The sequence below is a fragment of the Mobula hypostoma genome, chromosome 6 (assembly GCF_963921235.1).
Source record: "Mobula hypostoma chromosome 6, sMobHyp1.1, whole genome shotgun sequence".
Taxonomy (NCBI): Eukaryota; Metazoa; Chordata; class Chondrichthyes; order Myliobatiformes; family Myliobatidae; genus Mobula; species Mobula hypostoma.
In genome coordinates, this window is record NC_086102.1 from 101,549,292 (window position 1) to 101,567,266 (window position 17,975).

General features: G+C 43.7%; 1 protein-coding gene across 2 annotated transcripts in view; it reads left to right on the forward strand.

Annotated features, from left to right (window-relative positions):
* stam2 (signal transducing adaptor molecule (SH3 domain and ITAM motif) 2) overlaps positions 1-8,174 on the forward strand; it is an 81,555-nt gene extending 73,381 nt beyond the window's left edge. Inside the window, exons 13-14 of one of the 2 annotated variants that reach the window (XM_063051347.1) lie at positions 1,777-1,931; positions 4,535-8,174. In XM_063051347.1, the coding sequence (XP_062907417.1) occupies positions 1,777-1,931; positions 4,535-4,754 (375 nt within the window). In that variant the 3' untranslated portion in view covers positions 4,755-8,174. The remainder of the gene's footprint in view (positions 1-1,776; positions 1,932-4,534) is intronic. The other variant, XM_063051346.1, reaches the window with a different exon arrangement.
* Positions 8,175-17,975: the final 9,801 nt, after the last annotated feature.

Sequence of the window (17,975 nt, forward strand, 5' to 3'; positions counted from 1 at the left end):
GGGGAGACCTCATAGAAACATTTCGAATGTTAAAGGCATGGACAGAGTGGATGTGGCAAAGTTGTTTCCCATGATGGGGGAGTCTAGTACGAGAGGGCATGACTTCAGGATTGAAGGGCGCCCTTTCAGAACAGAAATGCAAAAAAAAATTTTTTATTCAGAGGGTGGTGAATCTATGGAATTTGTTGCCATGGGCAGCAGTGGAGGCCAAGTCATTGGGTGTCTTTAAGGCAGAGATTAATAGGTATCTGAGTAGCCAGGGCATCAAAGGTTATGGTGAGAAGGCGGGGCAGTGGGACTAAATTAGGATAAAATGGATCAGCTCATGATAAAATGGCGGAGCAGACTCGATGGGCCGAATGGCCTGCTTCTGCTCCTTTGTCTTATGGTCTTATGGTCTAATGCAGAATAAATTGTAAAACTTACAGAGAACGTGAAGTGCAGGCAAATGGTAAAAGTGCAAGGGTTTAAATCAGCTGAACCAGCTGCAAGACCAGTTCAGAGACTGTCTATATTGTGAGGAGTGACATTGCTTTGCAGTGATCCATGTACTAACTCCCATGGGGAAGTTCACAGCAATTAGTTCCCAGTTAAGAAAACATCCTCTGCTTTCTATTGCTTATTAATTCAGTTACCAAATTGCTAACATACCTACAGTATATCTACAGATTTTCCAGTCTTTTTTTTCCGCCCCCAGCATAGGGGAGTCTAAAACTAGAAGGCTTAGATTAGTGGTGAGAGAGGAAAAAGATTTAAGGGGACTAGAGGTGCAATTTTCATGCGAAGGGTGGTGAGAGTAAGGAGTGAGCTGCCAGAGGAGATAGTGGAGGCACATACATAGAATAGGGTAGTATACGATGACATATGCAAACTTTGATAATAAATTTAAACATAGAACATAATAGCACAATACAGGCCCTGTAACCCACAATGTGTGCTGACCTTTTAACCTACTCTAAGATCAATCTAACCCTTCTCACCCCACCCCCCCCCACATAGTCCTCTATTTTTCTATCATCCATGTGCGTACTAAAATGTTCCTTAAATGCCCCATTGTATCTTCCTCTACCACCAATCTCAAACAAGAGAAAACCTGCAGATGCTGGAAGCCCTTGTTTCAGCTGGAAACGTCGACTGTATATTTTTCCATAGATGCTGCCTGGCCTGCTGAGTTCCTCCAGCATTTTGTGTGTGTTGCTACCACCAATCTGGCAGGGCATTCCACATACCCACAACTCTGTTTTAAAGGAATGCTTACATTTGACATCACCCTATATTTTCCTCTGGTCCCCTTAAAATTATGCCCTTCCTGTTAGCCATTTGTGTCTTGGGGAAAAGTCTGACTGTCCACTCTTACATGTGCTGCTTATCATTTTGTACACCTATATCAAGTCACTTCTCATCCTTCTTCATTCTAAAAATCAATATAACCCTTCCCTCCAACATAATCCTCCATTTTTCTATCATCCATGGGCCTATGTGTCTCTTAAATTGTCCCTAATGTACAAATACAACATTTTAAGGACGTTTGGTCAGGTGCTTGGATAGGGAAAGTTTAGAGGCATGTGGGTCAAACACAGGGAAATAGAAGCAGCTCAGGTAGGCACATTGGTTCGTGTGGACAAATTGGGCCTCTTAACACAAACAAGAGAAAATCTGCAGATGCTGGAATTCAGAGCACACACATGTAAACATTGGGCCTCTTTCTGTACTAACAGTCTGACTCTACTACTTTTGAAAAATGTTGACTTAAAATCTTGCCTTTGTTCTCCACAGGTGTATCGAGGACAGTCTCCGAGTGCAGCCTACATGGCAGCAGGCATCTCCCAGGTAGCGGCAAGCCAGGGCTACAGTGTAGGACCAGATCAGATTGGTGCGCTGAGATCTCTGCCCCCCAATGCAAACCAGAGCAGTCAGGCTCCCTATATAAGGTACAGTGACTGTGAAAGGTTGACCTCCTGATGCCTTCCCCAGAAGTGCTCACTTGGGTTTATTGAGATGACACATGACCAAAGGCTGGTCCTCGTTTAGGGAGTGTCCAGTAACAGAGTAAAACTATGTAGGTGTGTCAATACCAGTAGATCAAGTTCAAGTTTAATTATCATTCAGCCATACATGAAGGTAGCCAAACAAAACAGCATTAATCAGACTCTATCCAACTTCAGGCTGACTACTTTTCTTTGTGGCTCAGTCCATTGGACTCTCGCACGACTTAGACCATAAGATATAGGAACAGAATTAGGCCATTTTCCCTATCAAGACTGCTCCATCATTCCATCATGGATTTATTTTCCCCCTCAAGCCCATTCGCCTGCCTCCTCCCTGTAACCTTTAACACAGTTGCTAATCAAGAACCTATCAACCTCTGCTTTAATCCCCATACCTTTTATTCCCAGGATCATTCTCATGGACCTCCCCAGACCTTCCGACACCACCACATCATTTCTTAGACATATAAGGCACAAATTTGTTAACAACATTAAGAAACACACATCAAAGTTGCTGGTGAACGCAGCAGGCCAGGCAGCATCTCTAGGAAGAGGTACAGTTGACGTTTCGGGCCAAGACCCTTCGTCAGGACTAACTGAAAGAAGAGCTAGTAAGAGATTTGGAAGTGGGAGGGGGAGATCCAAAATGATAGGAGAAGACAGGAGGGGGAGGGATGGAGCCAAGAGCTGGACAGTTGATTGGCAAAAGGGATATGAGGGGTTCATGGGACAGGAGGCCTAGGGCGAAAGAAAAGGGGGAGGGGGGAAGCCCAGAGGATGGGCAAGGGGTATAGTGAGGGGGGACAGAGGGAGAAAAAGGAGAGTGAGAAAAAGAATGTGTGTATATAAATAAATAACGGATGGGGTATGAGGGGGAGGTGGGGCATTAGCGGAAGTTTGAGAAGTCAATGTTCATGCCATCAGGTTGGAGGCTACCCATATGTAATATAAGGTGTTGTTCCTCCAGCCTGAGTGTGGCTTCATCTTTATAGAGGGATTGAACAAGGGGGGATAAAACAGTCTCGAAGTATGCAGAAATGAGTTTGGTGGGGCAGGAGCAAGCTGAGACAATAGGTCATTAAGGTTGTTAATAGGTCAAAACATTAAGTTTTGGTTTAAGCTATCGTGCTGACTGTGGAGCCCAATGCCCAGCCTGAGCTCTCCAGCATACCATTTGGGGGAGTGCAACCTGTGGTTTGCCCTGTATTTGCAGTGGCTTCCTGTTCCTGGCAGGGTTTGTTTTCGAAGCCAGGTTTTGTTTCTCGCTTCTCTTGAAAGGCCAGAAGAACAAGACAAGGAAGTTCACCTTGCCCTCTGTTCACTTCTGAGCTTTTACTGTCATATTGTCATATGCAGAAATACAGAAATGCACAGTTGTAATGTAAACCTTGCTTGCAGGAGCAGCATAGGTACAGTGCCTGTAAAAAGTATTCATCCCACCCCCTCCCCCCCACCCCATGGAAGTTTTCATGTTTTATTGCTTTACTACATTGAATCACAGTTGATTTATTTTGGCTTTTTTGACACTGATCAACAGAAAAAGACACTTTTGTGTCAAAGTGAAAACATCTCTACAAAGTGAAAAACTTAAAATAAATACTACACTTTTTATGAGAAATAACAATTGGAACAAAAATAATCCATTGTGCAAAGTGGTTGGTGTTCCTAAACTGTAGTGATTAAGGTTGTTGTGCCTGTTGGTTCTGGAACTGAATGGTTGAAGGGAAGGAGCTGTTCTTGAATCTGCTGGTGCAAGCTGCAAAATGGCCAAGGATTAGAGCACTGGAGTGTCCATACCAGTCAGAATGCTCCCCACTGTATCTCTGTAAATGTTTATAAGAGTCTTTGTTGGCGTACCAAATCTCCTCGAATTCCCAATGAAGTAGAGCCACTGGTGTACTTGCGTTGTGATTGCATCAATATGTTGGTCCCAGGGTAGACTCTCTGAGATGCCCAGGAGCTTGAAGCAGCTCACCCTTTCCACCTCAATGAGAAACAGGCACGTAGAACAGTAAAGTACAGGCCCTTTGGCACACAGTATGACTTATCTTTTAATCTACTCCAAGATCAATTCCATCTAAGAGACTCTTAAATGTCCCTAATATATCTACCTCTACCACCACCCCGGCAGCTTATTCCATGCCCCCACCACTCTTGTCTGCCCCTGACATCCCCTCTCCTCAAGCTTTCTCCTTGTCTTAGCCATTTCTGCCCTGGGGAAAAGTGTATCTTCTTCTGATTTCCCCTTCCTGAATTCCACAATCAATTCCTTGGTCTTGCTGACATGAGCGCGCAGTTGTTGTCAGGACCTGAGATTCAGTCAACAACAGTTGTGCCTTTGGTGAATTTATAGATCACACAGTCGTGAGTGTAGAGAGAGTAGAATGGTGGCTAAGCACGCATCCTTGAGGTGCATCTGTGTCGATTATCTCCTTCCATCCAGGATTTTCAGTATCATTGCTGACATTCCTCTGATAAAGGTTATGTAACTGGGGATAAGTAATGAAACAGTGATTTGGGCAACATGTTTTCTATTTGTTCTACAGCACTGGAGCACCACCAACGTACATGAACCAAGCAGCAAGTCTCCAGGTGACAAGTGGACCTGCCACCCCGTACACAGCTCAAGTAGGATTGAGCAGCGACATGTCTGCCTATCAGAACACTACAGTCAGTGCATCTTTGGCTGCAGGCTACCCCATGACGTCCCAGGCTCAGCCTCTCCCCCAGCAGCATTCTAACTACTTCCAGCAGCCACTGCTTTGAAGCCTGTCTCTGGGTCGCTGGGTGCACATCTCCAGGCTGTTGTACTGGTTTCTGTGTTATTGTGCTGGTACTGACCTGTTTAATGTGCACTGTGCTGTTGCATAAGCGTTACATTTGAGATTTCCTTTCGCCAACTTTTACTCCTCCCAAGGGCATTTGTAGTGGGCTAATTTTCTTTTTAATGAAATGGGTGTAAATTTCTTTTCTAGTTTTTTAAGTGGTCTTTCCCACTCTCAGACCTGGTGTACCATTAAGTTGTTTTGCTCATGGCCCCACTGAGAACTCAGCTGTTCCAGCAGATTGTCCTTGCTGAATGTGTGGGACTGACATACCAACATTCCCTTCCCACCCTCTCATTGCAACTGCAAGACATGACCCTCAAGATTCACCCTGGCTTAGTTGTTATGTGCTCATGGAACAGTGAAAGGTGTAAATCCAACTAGAGTGTAGGAAGGGACTGTGGAGTGCAGCTGGGACTGGTTACTATTAGCTACAGAGTTTTAAGCTAGAGAGCAAGGTTGTTGAGAAAGAGCACGTTAGAACAGACTGACTTTGTCAGGAGCATCAGAATTACAGGTGTGGATTAGTTTTTAAACTGAATACCAACTCAGTGATGTGACTATTGGCAATCTGGGTAAGTAAGGACTTGGATTGTACTCTCTATACTGCTAGCTCCCCGTATTCCATTCTGATCTGGATTGTGGGAGACTTGAGTTTTATGCCCAATCTTTTCCATTTGTTCTCAATCTTGACCAGGCAGAGGTAGGTTCTGAAACTCAACCGCAGTGTGTGACATTGCACTTGCTGCTTTGTCATAATGAATGATGAGTAGATCGGGCAGACAATGAACGATGAGCTGATCGAGATTGGGCAGACAATGAACGATGAGCTGATGAGATTGGGCAGACAACAGACTGAGCATAAAACTCGCCCTGAAAGTAGACCCCTGAAGTTACCCAAAAACTGACTTTAAAACAAAAGTTCTTTTAACAGCCAGAAGTATCATCGTAAGTCAATAATGGGTAAAGAATTGAGTAAAGCAGTAGTGATGAAGCATCAGATAATTGTTTCTTGAGCATGTTCTGCTCTGGGTTCATGGTCCAGTGGTCATTTTGTGGTTTACATTCACAGTTCAGTAGGTGTATTATGGTCTCAATTGCAATACATCAATACTTCCTTTTATCAACTATGCTTCATGGAAAACCTCTCTCAACAGATCATTGTGTAGATCATAATTCTATGCCTGTGACACCCATGGAATTGAGTTAATTAATTTTTATATCAATCTGTGTGCATCAGAAATCTAAATAAGCACATAATCTTTTATTACCTTGTTTTGTGATTTAAAAATTCATGCTTCTGTCTCTAGAATTTGGTACTTTGGTTACCTGGACAAATACAACCCCCCTCCCCTTCTCCATCACTACTAAATCCACAGGACACGCGGTTTCCCTGAAGTAAGTGCTTTGATCAAGAATGTGTGTACCTGAAATGGTCACATAGCAATCATCCCTTTAATCATGTTCCTCCGTGGACTTTGCAAGAGTCTACAACTGTATAGGAGTAAGTTTACAGGAGGTTTTGTGGAGCTGATGAGCAGGAAAGGAAACTATAATCTTGGCTTTCAAAAGGGAAAGTAAAACACTTGTGGATCTGTTTTGCAGGTTCTTGACTGAAATTGGGCAACTCAATTCCTATTAAGCCAGCTTTTGGTACCTTTTTCTCCCTACCCAAAACATGACCGTTCAGAGTATGAATTGCAAACTGATGTTCTTGGAGAGAATTTGGAAGTGGTGTATCAAGGTAAAAAAAAAAGTTCCAGGTCACTTGTGTTTTAAAGTTTCAGTGGTGAGCCCTGTATGCAATCAGTTTAATAGTAAGAAGTGTTCCCAGGAGACAAAGGTGCCCAAGTTAAAGAGGAGCAGATTATGTCACTGTCCAGAGGAACCTCTCAATAGCCAATACTCCCCAAAGAAGTGGGTCCTTTGCAAAGCTCCTCTGCCACCACTTCCAGAATACTGGGGTTCAATGACTTAAGTCTAGTTCCAAGATCAAACATTTGAATGTTTTAAAAACTAATTGTTATCCTTTTGACAATACTGTACCTAGTGTCTCAGCAGGACTTTGTACACTTGTGTCACGCACAAACTGGGCAAGGATAACTCTTGTACTCTTGGGAGATTCCCTGGTGCTTGTGAGACCAATCAAGGCACATTCCCTTTTCTCTAGTATCCCACACCCCCCATTACTCATCCATAAAATATTTCTTATGATAATAAACAATTTTTTGCCTGGACACCTCTCCTCATTTCACCACATATTCATCTGTCCCTTTGTGGCTCGTGTACATAACAAGTTGTCACTTAATTCCACTCATTTTGGTAGCTGCAACTAACAATAACGAGTTGTACATACTGCTTCTTTGGCTGTGTAAGTGATCACATATTTATAGCCTCAGTTTTGGTGTCTCCCAATGTTTAAATTAAGCCATTAGATTTTTGGGCTAGAAAAATATCATCTGAAGATTGTCACAAAAATAGGTTAACACTTTGTCAAACTGTTATTTTCCCTTCCTTTTAAATCTGCTTATTTATATTAAGCAACTACTTGCATTTAAAACCAGCACAATAAGATGGAAACCAATCAATCTTCCCAATTAATTCTATTATAATGTATGTTGAAGATTTGTTTATAGTTGTATTTTACTTTATTCCTTCCAAATAAAGAAAATAATCTGCTGGTTTTGGCTGTTTTCCCACTCTTGACATCTGCTTTTGTGTGTGTGATGCTCAATCATTGTAATTGGGAGTGTGGAATTACTCTTTTGTTTATTTCTATCTGCACAAGACCCGTAGTTTTAATTTTATTCCTTCAGTGAGTGTTGAAATATCATAGATGCAAGATGTCAGCAAGAATGATGCACACTGGTGGCTTGTACTGACATTTACTAGGCTTCAACTGCCTTCTAATTCTTTCAAATAATAAAATAATTAATTTTTATTTAAATAAAGCCCATGTGTTTTGCACTTTTTGCATGTTCCTTGCCAGTTTTAGAGGAGATTCACTACTCTGCCTCTGTTTTAAGTGACCAGTCCTTTATCTTCTAATGTTCTTTTGTTTCTGTCATTGAAAATACTTCTATAAGATATTCTTAAATGAAATTAGTATTTCACCATTATTCTTAGTATTCTTGTATTCTTAGTTGCTCTTGAGAACTAATTGGTGCTTTTGCCAATCAACTGTCCAGCTCTTGGCTCCATCCCTCCCCCTCCTGTCTTCTCCTATCATTTTGGGTCTCCCCCTCCCCCTCCCACTTTCAAATCTCTTGCTAGCTCTTCCTTCAGTTAGTCCTGACGAAGGGTCTCCGCCCGTAACGTCGACTGTACCTCTTTCTCGAGATGCTGCCTGGCCTGCTGTGTTCACCAGAAACTTTGATGTGTGTTGCTTGAAATTCCAGCATCTGCAGATTTCCTCGTGTTTGCGACTTTAGAGTAGTCTCTTCACTGAAAATACCTGGTTTTGAGAAAACAGCAAAATCTAAACTAAAATAAAATTGAAAAATTTAACCCAATTTACATTAAGATAACACTTCCATAATACTTCGGAACAGACTTGGACCATTTGGTCCAACTGGGAAGGAGAACAGCCAGAGATTGCGGTATATATTGGTACCAACAACATGGGTAGGAAAAGGGAGGAGGTCCTGAAAACAGACTACAGGGAGTTAGGAAGGAAGTTGAGAAGCAGGACCTCAAAGGTAATAATCTCGGGATTACTGCCTGTGCCATGTGACAGTGAGAATAGGAATAGAAAGAGGTGGAGGATAAATGCATGGCTGAGGGATTGGAGCAGGGGGGCAGGGATTCAGATTTCTTTTCGAAGATGTGTGACTGTATAAAAAGGACAGGTTGCACTTGAATCCCAGGGGAACCAATATCCTGGCGGGGAGGTTTGCTAAGGCTATTGGGGAGAGTTTAAACTATAATTGCTGGCTGGTGGGAATCGAACTGAAGTGATGGAGGAAAGGGAGGTTGGCTCACAAATAGAGAAAGCTTGGAGACAATGCAAAAGAGAGGATAGGCAGGTGATAGAGAAGGGACACGCTCAGTCTGATGGTTTGTGGTGTGTCGATTTTAATGTGAGGGGTATTATGAACAAAGTGGATGAGCTTAGAGCCTGGATCAGCCCTTGGAGCTGTGATGTTGTGGCCATTACAAGGACTTGGATGGTGCAAGGGCAGGAATGGCTACTTCAAGTGCCAGGCTTTAGATGTTTAAGAAAGGACGGAGGGAGGCAAAAGAGGTGGGGGTGTGCAACTATTAATAGTGTCAGGGCTGCAGAAAAGGAGGAAGTCATTGAGGGGTTGTCTATGGAGTCCCTGTGGGTGGAAGTTAGGAATAGGAAGGAGTCAATAACACTAATGGGTGTTTTTAATAGACCACCCAATAGTAACAGGGACATTGAGGAGAAGATAGGGAGACAGATTCTGCAAAGGTGTAATAATAACAGGGTTGCTTTGGTGGGAGATTTTAATTTCCAAAATATTGATTGGCATTTCCCTAGAGTGAGGGGTTTAGATAGGGTGGAATTTGTTAGGTGTGTTCAGGAAGGTTTCTTGACACAATATGTAGATAAGCCTACAAGAGGAAAGGCTACTTGATCTGGTATTGGGAAATGAACCTGGTCAGCTGTCAGGTCTCTCAGTGGGAGAGCCTTTTGGAGATAGTGATCACAATTCTGTCTCCTTTACCATAGCATTGGAGAGGGATAGGAATAGACAAGTTAGGAAAATGTTTAATTGGAGTAAGCGGAAATAGGAGGCTATCAGGCAGGAACTTGGAAGCATAAATTGGAAACAGATGTTCTCAGGAAAACGTACAGAAGAAATGTGGCAAATGTTAAGGGGATATTTGCGTGGAGTTCTGCATAGGTACGTTGCAATGAGACAGGGAAAGGATGGTAGGGGACAGGAACTGTGGTGTACAAAGGCTGTTGTAAATCTAGTCAAGAAGAAAAGGAGCTTACAAAAGGTTAAAAAAAAATAGGTAATGATAGGAATCTAGAAGAGTTAAGGCTAGCAGGAAGGAGCTTAAGAATGAAATTAGGAGGGCCAGAAGGGGCCATGAAAAGGCTTTGGCGGACAGGGTTAAGGAAAACCCCAAGGCATTGTACAAGTATGTGAAGAGCAAGAGGATAAGACGCATAGAGAATAGGACCAATTAAGTGTGACAGTGGAAAAGTGTGTATGGAACCGGAGGAGATAGCAGAGGTACTCGATGAGTACTTTGCTTCAGTATTCACGACGGAAAAGGATCTTGGCCATTGTAGTGATGACTTGCAGCAGACTGAAAAGCTTGAGCATGTAGATATTAAGCAAGAGGATGTGCTGAAGCCTTTGGAAAGCATCAATTTGGATAAGTCACCGGGACAGGACGGGATGTACTCCCGGCTACTGTGGGAAGCAAGGGAGGAGATTTCTGAGCCTCTGGCAATGATCTTTGCATCATCAATGAGGATGGGAGAGGTTCTGGAGGATTGGAGGGTTGCAGATGTTGTTCCCTTATTCAAGAAAGGGAGTAGAGGTATCCCAGGAAATTACAGACCAGTGTGTCCTACTTCAGTGGTTAGCAAGTTGATGGAGAAGATTTGGAGAGGCATAATATGAATAGGAATAGTTAGCATAGCTTTGTCAAAGGCAGGTCGTGCCTTACGAGCCTGATTGAATTTTTTTGAGGATGTGACTAAACACATTGATGAAGGTAGAGCAGTAGATGTAGTGTATATGGATTTCAACAAGACATTTGATAAGATACCCAATGCAAGGCTTATTGAGAAAGTAAAGAGGCATGGGCTCCAAGGGGATAATGCTTTGTGGATCCAAACTGGCTTGCCCACAGAAGGCAAAGAGTGGTAGTAGATGGGTCATATTTTGCATAGAGGTCGGTGACCAGTGGTGTGTCTCCGGGATCTGTTCTGGGACCCCTACTCTTCGTGATTTTTATAAATTACCTGGATGAGAAAGTGGAGGGATGGGTTAGTAAATGTGCTGATGACACAAAGGTTGGGGGTGTTGAGGAGAGTGTGGAGGGCTGTCAGAGGTTACAGCGGGACTTTGATAGGATGCAAAACTGGGCTGAGTAGTGGCAGATGTTCAACCCAGATAATTGTGAGGTGGTTCATTTTGATAGGTCAAATATAATGGCAGAATATAGCATTAATGGCAAGACTGTTGGCAGTGTGGAGGATCAGAGGTATCTTGGGGTCCGAGTCCAGAAGACACTCAAAGCTGCTACGCAGGTTGACTCTGTGGTTAAGAAGGCATACGGTGCATTGGCCTTCATCAACTGTGGGATTGAGTTTAAGAGCCAAGAGGTAATGTTGCAGCTATATAGGACCCTGGTCAGACCCCACTTGGAGTACTGTGCTAATTCTGGTCATCTCACTACAGGAAGGATGTGGAGATCATAGAAAGGGTGCAGAGGAGATTTACAAGGATGTTGCCTGGATTGGGGAGCATGCCTTATGAGAACAGGTTGAGTGAACTCGGCCTTTTCTCCTTGGAGTGACGGAGGATGAGAGGTGACCTGATAGAAGTGTATAAGATGATGAGAGGTATTGATCATGTGGACAGTCAGAGGCTTTCTCCCAGTGCTGAAATAGCCAGCACAAGAGGCCATAGTTTTAAGGTGCTTGGAAGTAGGTACAGAGGAGATGTTGGGGGTAAATTTTTTATGCAGAGAGTGGTGAGTGTATGGAATGGGCTGCCGGCAGCAGTGGTGGAGGTGGAAACAATAGGGTCTTTTAAGAGACTCCTGGATAGTTACACGGAGCTTAGGAAAATAGAGGGCTATGGGTAACCCTAGGTAATTTCTAAGGTAAGGACATGTTCGGTACAGCTTTGTGGACCAAAGGGCCTGTATTGTGCTTGTAGGTTTTCTATGTTTCTAGTTTGCTTTGCTATTCAATTATGACTGTTGGAATGATCTGAAAATTTTTTTTTCAACCTATTCTCCTGTGCAGGTTTGTAGTCTAGTGCAGTTTTTATGTTGTTTTACATAGTCTAGTGTAGTTTTGTGTTGCTTCATGTAGCACCAAGATCCTGGAGGAATGTTGTTTCATTTTTACTGTGTACTGTACCAGCAGCTTATGGTCAAAATGACAGTAAACTTGACTTATCCCCACAAACTTTGGTTGTTCTCACTAGAGACAAGGAGCAGAAGGGAGAGCTGATTGAAGTTCGTAAGATTATGGAAGGCAAAATTTTAAGAGAAACAAAATCTTTTTCCTAGTTGGAATTGTCAAACACAGTGGATTCAGGTTAGCTGGGGCACAAAGGTGTGTGATGCTTGTGCTATTAAGGAATGAGACAGGTGACAGAACTTTGTGTAGGGGAACACTGCATCTGGTAATACCATTAGTTTCAAAGTAAATACGGAAAAGGATAGATCTGGTCCTTGAGTTGAGATTCTAAATTGGAGAAAGGCCAATTTTGATGGCATCAAAAAGGATCTGGCAAGTGTGGATTGGAACAGGATGTTTTCTGGAAAAGGTGTACTTGGCAAGTGAAAGGCCTTCAAAATGAAATTTTGAGAGTACAAAGCTTGTTTATGCCTGGCAGAGTTAAAGGTAAAGATAACAGGCTTAGGGAACCTTGGTTTACAAGAGATATTAGTAATAGACAATAGAGAATAGGTGCAGGAGTAGGCCATTTAGCCCTTTGAGCCATCACCACCATTCACTGTGATCATGGCTGATCACCCACAATCAGTACCCCATTTCTGCCTTCTCCCCATATCACTATCTTTAAGAGCTCTATCTAACTCTTTCTTGAAAGCATCCAGAGAATTGGCTTCCACTGCCTTCTGAGGCAGAGCATTCCACAGATCCACAACTCTCTGGGTGAAAAAGTTTTTCCTCAACTCCATTCTAAATGGCCTACCCCTTATTCTTAAACTGTGGCCTCTGGTTCTGGACTCCCCCAACATCGGGAACGTGTTTCCTGCCTCTAGCGTGTCCAATCCCTTAATAATCTTATATATTTCAATCAGATCCCCTCTCATTCTTCTAAGTTCCAGTGTATATAAGCCCAGCCGCTCCAATCTTTCAACATATGACAGTCCCGCCATTCTGGGAATTAACCTTGTGAACCTATGCTGCACTTCCTCAATAGCAAGAATGTCCTTCCTCAAATTTGGAAACCAAAACTGCACACAATACTCCAGGTGTGGTCTCACCAGGGCCCTGTACAACTGCAGAAGGACCTCTTTGCTCCTATACTCAACTCCCCTTGTTATGAAGGCCAGCATGCCATTAGCTTTCTTCACTGCCTGCTGTACCTGTATGCTTTCAGTGACTGATGAACAAGGACACCTAGATCTCATTGTACCTCCCCTTTTCCTAACTTGACACCATTCAGATAGTAATCTGCCGTCCTGTTCTTGCCACCAAAGTGGATAACCTCACACTTATCCACATTAAACTGCATCTGCCCACTCACGCAACCTGTCCAGGTACCCTGTATTCTCGCATTAGGGTTAGGGTTCCTCCTCACATTTCACACTGCCACCCAGCTTTGTGTCATCAGCAAATTTGCTAATGTTACTTTTAATCCTTTCATCTAAATCATTAATGTATATTGTAAATAGCTGTGGTGCCAGCACCAAGCCTTGTGGTACCCCACTAGTCACTGCCTGCCATTCTGGAAGAGACCCGTTCATCCCTACTCTTTGTTTCCTGTCTGCCAACCAATTTTCTATCCATGTCAGTACCCTACCCCCAATACCATGTGCTCCAATTTTGCCCACTGATCTCCTATGTTCTGTTTAATGCTCCGTTTAAGAACAAAAAGGTGCAAAAAAGGTATTGGCAGGTTAGAATAAATGAGGTACTTTTGGAGTATAAGAAATGCAAGAGAACACTTAAGAAAGAAATCAGGAGGGCTAGCTAATAAGAAGGCATGAGGTTGGCCTAGTAGACATGGTGAAGGAGCATCCTAAGGGATTCTACAGATATGCTAAGAGCAAAAGGATTGCAAGGGACAAAATTGAACCTCTGGATGATTTGGTAGGTCAAATGTGATGGCAGAATATAGCATTAATGGTAAGGCTCTTGGCAGTGTGGAGGATCAGAGGGATCTTGGGGTCCGAGAATGGTAATTCATGTGTGGAGTCAAAAGAGATGGGGGAGGTCTTAAATGAATATTTTGCATCTGTAAACATGAGGAAATCTGCAGATGCTGGAAATTCAAGTAACACACACAAAATGCTGTTGGAACGCAGCAGGCCAGACAGCATCCATAGGAAGCAGCACAGTCGAAGTTTTGGGCCGAGACCCTTAGTCAGGACTAACTGAAATTGCATCTGTATTTACTCAGAAGATGGACACAGAGACAGTAGAAGTGAGGCAAAATGGCATCAACTTCATGTACCTGATACAGATAACAAATGAGTAAGTGTTTGCTGTCCCGAGGCAAATTAAGATGGAAAAGTCCCCAGGCCCTGATGAGATGTTCCCTCGGACGCTGCAGGAGGCAGGTGAAGAAATTGCTGGAGGTCTAAATGAGATATTTAGTCATCCTTACGGACAGGTGTGGTACTGAAAGATTGGAGGATAGCCACCATTGTTCAGCTATTTAAGAAAAGATCTAATAATAGAGTGAGAAATTATAGGCCAGTGAGCCTGACATCAGTAGAGGAGGGATTATTCTAAGAGACCAAATATGAGAATTTGGAGAGACAGGGAATGATTAGGGATAGTCAGCATAGCTTTATTGTGTGCTGGGCAGTGGATGCTGTCTACATTGTCTTCAGCAAGACATTTGACAAGGTCCCACATGGGAGGTTGGTCAAGAAGGTTCAGTTGCTCGGCATTCAGGATGAGGTAGTAAAGTGGATTGGACATTGGCTTTGTCGTAGAAGCCAGAGAGTGGGAGTAGATGGTTGCCTCTGACTGGAGGCCCGGAACTAGTGGAGTCCACAGGGATCGGTGCTGAGTCCATTATTGTTTGTCATCTATAGCAATGATGTGGATGATAATGTGGATAACTGGATCAGCAAATTTGCAGATAACACTAAGTGACTCTAGCCTTGAACTCCAGGCTACATATGCCGTCACACTTCCTCCCTCACCACCATTCAGGGCCCCATTCAGTCCTTTCAGGTGAGGCAACACTTCACCTGTGAGTCGGCTGGGATGATATACTGCGTCCGGTGCTCCCGGTGCGGCCTTCTATATATTGGCAAGACCCGACGCAGACTGGGAGATCGTTTTGCTGAACACCTACGCTCTGTCTGCCAGAGAAAGCAGGATCTCCCAGTGGCCACATATTTTAATTCCACATCCCATTCCCATTCTGACATGTCTATCCACAGCCTCCTCTACTGTAAAGATGAAGCCACACTCAGGTTGGAGGAACAACACCTTATATTCCGTCTGAGTAGCCTCCAACCTGATGGCATGAACATTGACTTCTCTAACTTCTGTTAATGCCCCTCCTCCCCTTCTAACCCCATCCCTTATTTATTTATTTGTTATTCCCCCCCCCCCCAACCCTTCTCTCCCTGTCCTTTTCACAATCACTCCTTGCCTGCTCTCCATCTTCCTCTGGGCTCCCCTCCCCTTTTCTTTCTCCCTAGGCCTCCTGTCCCATGATCTTCTCCCTTCTCCAGCCTCATCTCTTTTGCCAATCAACTGTCCAGCTCTTGGCTCCATCCCTCCCCCTTCTGTCTTCTCCCATCATTTCAGATCTCTTCCTCCTCCTCCCACTTTCAAATCTCTTACTATCTCTTCTTTCAGTTAGTCCTGATGAAGGGTCTCAGCCCGAAACGTTGACTGTACTTCTTCCAATAGATGCTGCCTGGCCTGCTGCATTCCACCAGCATTTTATGTGTGTACCAAAATATATATATAAATAAAATACAGAACAAATTGGAACACTGTCAATATTACTGAAGTACCATAAAACTTTATATTAGTTCCTAATATTTACCAGCTGAGTAATTTCACCTTGTGATGAAGATTTTAAACATTGTAAACCAGCGAGTTGTTTGTTATGTCTCCCCGCTCACTGGGAAAACAGACACCTCCTTCTCCCTTATTAGGGGGAGCGAGAGAGAGCCTGTGGTATGTCTTATACCGGGTGAAAGGCTAAGTCTCTGGGCTATTTGCTATTGCTTTGCTCACGCTTGAGTGCTCGGTGACGGGTGCAGATGCTTTTTTTGCTGGTGGAGGGAGGGGCAATTGTTGCTCGCTGCCGCTTACGCGTAGGAGGGGGGAGCTGGGGGGGGACTTTGGGGTTCTAACATTTAACTGTCATTCACTCTTTGGGGCATCCCTCTGTTTTTGTGGGTGATTGTGAAGAAAAAGCATTTCAGAATGTATATTGTATACATTCCGCTGAGATTAAATGCATCTTTGAACCTTTGAAGATTTAAAGGGCCGAGCTTCACGGTGGTTTCTCTGAAGCAATCAACAAAGGGATTCATTAGAAAGGGCAAATAAAAATAATGCAAGTGTAAGTGGAGCAGCCAATCTTTTCAATGTGCCACTGTTTGGCGTGGCTTTGGCTCATCAGGCTTAGGCAAGGTAAAGTATTTGTCAACTTTCTCTTTTTGTTCTCATTTCTTCATTCCTTGTCTGTTAGGGCATAGTAGTGCAGTGAGAATGGCTCCAGGGGCAGTATTTTGTACTGTGTGGGATGTGGGAATTCTCGGAGACATCTAGTCTCGGATAAACACATCTGTACCAGGTGCACTGGTCTGCAGCTCCTGAGGAACTGGAGCTGCAGCTCGATGACCTTCGACTCATACTGGAGAATGAGGAGGTAATGGACAGGACCTCCAGGAAGGCAATCACCCCTAGGTTGCAGGAGACAGGTAACTGAGTGACTGTCAGGAGAAGGAAGGGAAATGCAGAGTACACCTGTGGCCATTCCCCTCAATAATAAGCATATAATTGTAGATATTTTTGAAAGGGTTTACCTCCTGGGGGGGGGCACGGGAAGCCACAGCAACTGGGTCTCTGGCACTGAGTCTAATACTGTGGATCAGAAGAGCAGAGAGGTGAGGAGGACAGTGTTGATAAGAGATCGCATAGTCAGAGAGACAGAGACGAGATTCTGTGGACACGAAACATGTTGCCTCCCAGGTGCTAGGGTCAGGAAAGTCTGAAAGGGTGAGCAGCCAGAGGTCTTGGTGCATATTGACACCATTGACATAGGCAGACTAGGTGAAGAGGTCCTTAAGGGAGGATTTGGAGAGCTAGGTAGAAAGCTGAAAAACAGGACCTCCTAGGTAGTAATCTCTGGATTGCTGTCTGTGTCACGTGCCAGTAAGGGTAAGATTAGGATTTGGCAGGTGAATGCCCGGCTAAGGAACTCGTGCAGGGGTCGGGGGATCATTGGGATCTCTTCTGGGGAAGGAATGACCTGTACAAAAGGGATGGGTTACACCCAAACCCGAGGGGGTCCAATATCCTTACAGGCAGTTTGGTTAGAGTTCTTCAGGTGGGTTTAAACTAATTTGGCAGAGGGATGGGAACCAGAATGATAGTGTTGAAGGTGAGATAGCTGGTTTACAAACAGAGGTAATGTGTAGTGAGACTTCTAGCAAGGAGAGGCTGATGATAGGGCAAAATTGCAGTCAACAGGATGAGTTGCAATATAAAAGGCAAACATAATCGAAAAGGGTGAATACAAGACTGAAGGTGTTATATTTGAATGCACACAGTATATGGAATAAGGTAGATGAGCTTGTAGCACAGTTGCAGATTGGCATGTATGATGTCAGCATCACTGAATCATGGCTAAAGGAATTTTATAGCTGGGAGCTTCATGTTCATGTATACTGTACACACTATATCAAAAGGACAATTTGGAAGGCAGAGAAGATGCCGTTGCTATTGGTAAAAAATGTAATCAAATTATTAGAAGGGTGACATGGGATCAAAGGTGCTGAAAGGTAGATTACAGCTAAGGAACTGCAAGGGTAAAAGACCCAGATAAGAGTTGTATACAAACCCCGAGTAGTAAGGATGTGGTCTACAAATTACAACAGGAGATAGAAAATGCATGTTGAAAGGGCAATGTTACAATCGTCATGGGGGATTTCAATATGCAGGTAGATTGGGAAAGTCAGGTTGCTGCTGGATTCCAGGAGGGGGAGTTTCTAGAATGCCTACAAGATGGCTTTTTCATGCAGCCCGTGGGTCAGCCCACTGGGGGAT